At 64.7% G+C, this 2,265-nt stretch overlaps 1 protein-coding gene across 1 annotated transcript in view; it reads right to left on the bottom strand.

Moving 5' to 3' along the window:
- Window positions 1–2,084, bottom strand: part of ITPR3 (inositol 1,4,5-trisphosphate receptor, type 3) — a 69,438-nt gene extending 67,354 nt beyond the window's left edge. The window contains 1 exon segment of the mRNA XM_010848717.1: window positions 1,895–2,084. Within this exon segment, the coding sequence (XP_010847019.1) occupies window positions 1,895–1,983 (89 nt within the window). The 5' untranslated portion in view covers window positions 1,984–2,084.
- Between the last annotated feature and the right edge of the window lie 181 nt (window positions 2,085–2,265).

The raw sequence follows: 2,265 nt of genomic DNA, 5'->3' as shown, positions 1-2,265 counted from the left end.
GGAACCCAGCCCCTGGAGCAGAAGCGCTCTGGCAGTCACAGGCCCAGCCTCAGAATCAGATTGGCGAGCAGGAGGCTGCTTCCTGGGGCAGGAAGGGCTGGGGCGGGAAGGAGCTGTTAGGAAGCAATAGAGGGAATCCCTGGCAAGGGGATGAGGCCCGTGTGAACGGCAGGAGGAGATGTTTCCCTTGGGCTTCCCTGGTGGTCCAGTGCCTGGGACTCCCCGCTTCCACTGCAGGGGGCGTGGGATGGGTCCCTGGTCAGGAAACTAAGATCCCACCTGCCAGACAGTGCGGCCCCGCCAAAAATTTCCCTTGATTCTGTTAGACATCACAGGTGCTGAAAAAGCCCTCCTGGGGGCTTAGCCTTAACACTGGGCAACAGAGAAGATGGTCATTTCTCCAAAGCCCTGGGCCTGTCCAGACAGCAGAAAGGAGGCTTCCACCATCTGCCACACCCTCTGCTCCTTCCCTTGGTTATCAGAGGTGTTGACTCCGTGCCAGCCGGGCAGCCTGGCTAGAGGGGCAGTCCGAGAGTCGTTGCTCTCTGAGGGAGGTCAGCTCACCGTGCCCTCACCCACTCCCATCCTCTGGGAAACCGAACAAGAGAAGAGACTGGCGGGGAGAGGTCGAAGGGCTGGGGAGTCCGCATCTGAACGGAGAGGGGGCTGGGAAGGCCTGGAGGTGCTGAGATAAGGCTTGAGGTATGCTAGAATTCCCAGTCCGCATCCCCCTTTGGCTGACTCAGCCCTCCCGCCCTCGAGATCTTTCCCACACGACTAAAGCTAAACTCCCAACAAGACACCAAGGGAGCCAGGTGACTCCCACCTCCTGAGCTCAGGGTCAGCTCGCCCTGGGCTGAGGGTGCCAAGGCTGTCCTCCAAACCCCCGGGGAGAAGGCACCTTGTAGCCAGTTGGCGTCGAGATGAGTTGGGTCAGCAAAGAGGGTGGGTTCATCCTAAAGAACCGCTGGGTGTGGTAGATGAGACCATTTAACACAAGTCCGCAGACTGTAAAACGTGACACAGGTAACAGGCCCCACCCTGGGGCTGGAGAGGTGCAGGAGCCACTCTCCCCTCCGCCCCAGCGACTCACTCAACTGCCCTTCGGAAGATAAACCCATTTCCTCTCATTCTTTCCCTGCCCTATGCCAGCTCCGGGCCTGGCCCTCTCCAGGGACGTGAACGGATTCCTTGCTCGTCCAGACCCTGTGGGGTGGCGGCCAGAATTAATTAATGTTTGCAAAGTGCTCCAGAGATCCTGGGACCAGGGACCCAGGGGCGCCAGATGAGCTGCGCAGGAAATTGCCAGGGAGAGGCGGGGAGAAGGGGCCGCCTGGCGGGACCTGGGACGCCTGGAAGGAGAGGGCGGGGAAGAGACTCCTAGAGACAGGGAACCGGGCAGGAGAGAGCTCGGAGGAAAAGGTGCGACCCTCCGAAGGAGCGGCAGGTCTGTAACTAGACGGCCCCGGGCTCCTGGCCCTCCCGTTCACCATCACCACCACCACGATTCCGCTTCGCTCCAAAGTCGGCCACGTCCAGGCCCGGATGCCTGTCCCCGACTACCGCCACGGCCACCCACCTGCCTCCCCGCATAGGGACCACCTGCAGAGGAAGTCCCAGGCGCCCCCTCCTCTGGGGAAGAAAGGCAAGCGTGCAAGGGTGGAGGCTTCGCGAAGGGGGCGCCTCCTGCCAACACAGGCGGGGCGCCCGACTCCTACCTAGGCAAATATTTCACTTCCTTTCTCTAAAAGGAGGCGAGCCGCTCCCCTGTTCCTTCAAGCTGGGGGACGACCAGGTCCCCTGACGGCAGGAGGCAGCAGAACGCACGCAAACGGCACCGGGGCCCACCGCGCCCCCTCCCCGCCCGCGCCCCCCTCGAACTCGGCTCGCTCACCCCAAAGTGCTGATGAAGCCATTGACGGAGCCCTCGGCGTACAGGGAGACGATGTCCCCGATGTGGAGGAAGCTGGACATTTCGCTCATGGCTGCGGCCCTCGGGGGAGCCGGGGCGGTGGAGGCGCCCAGGGGCGCGCAACCAGGCGCGGTGCGGAAAGCGGAGACGACCCGCGAGGCCGAGCGGGGCGCGCCCCACCTCGGAGCCGGGCGCTCGGCGCGGCCGGGGCGGGCTGGTGGCCCCCGGAGCGGAAGGCGGCGCGGCGCGGCCGGGGAGCCGGAGGTGGCGTCCGGGTGAGGAGGTGCCCGCGTCTCGGAACACCCGCCACCCGCCCGCCCGCCCGGCCCGGCCCGCGCCTACCTGCGGCGCAG

The sequence above is a fragment of the Bison bison genome, unplaced genomic scaffold (genome assembly GCF_000754665.1).
Source record: "Bison bison bison isolate TAMUID 2011002044 unplaced genomic scaffold, Bison_UMD1.0 scf7180017864270, whole genome shotgun sequence".
NCBI lineage: Eukaryota > Metazoa > Chordata > Mammalia > Artiodactyla > Bovidae > Bison > Bison bison.
This window is presented reverse-complemented; position numbering and strand designations above follow the sequence as displayed.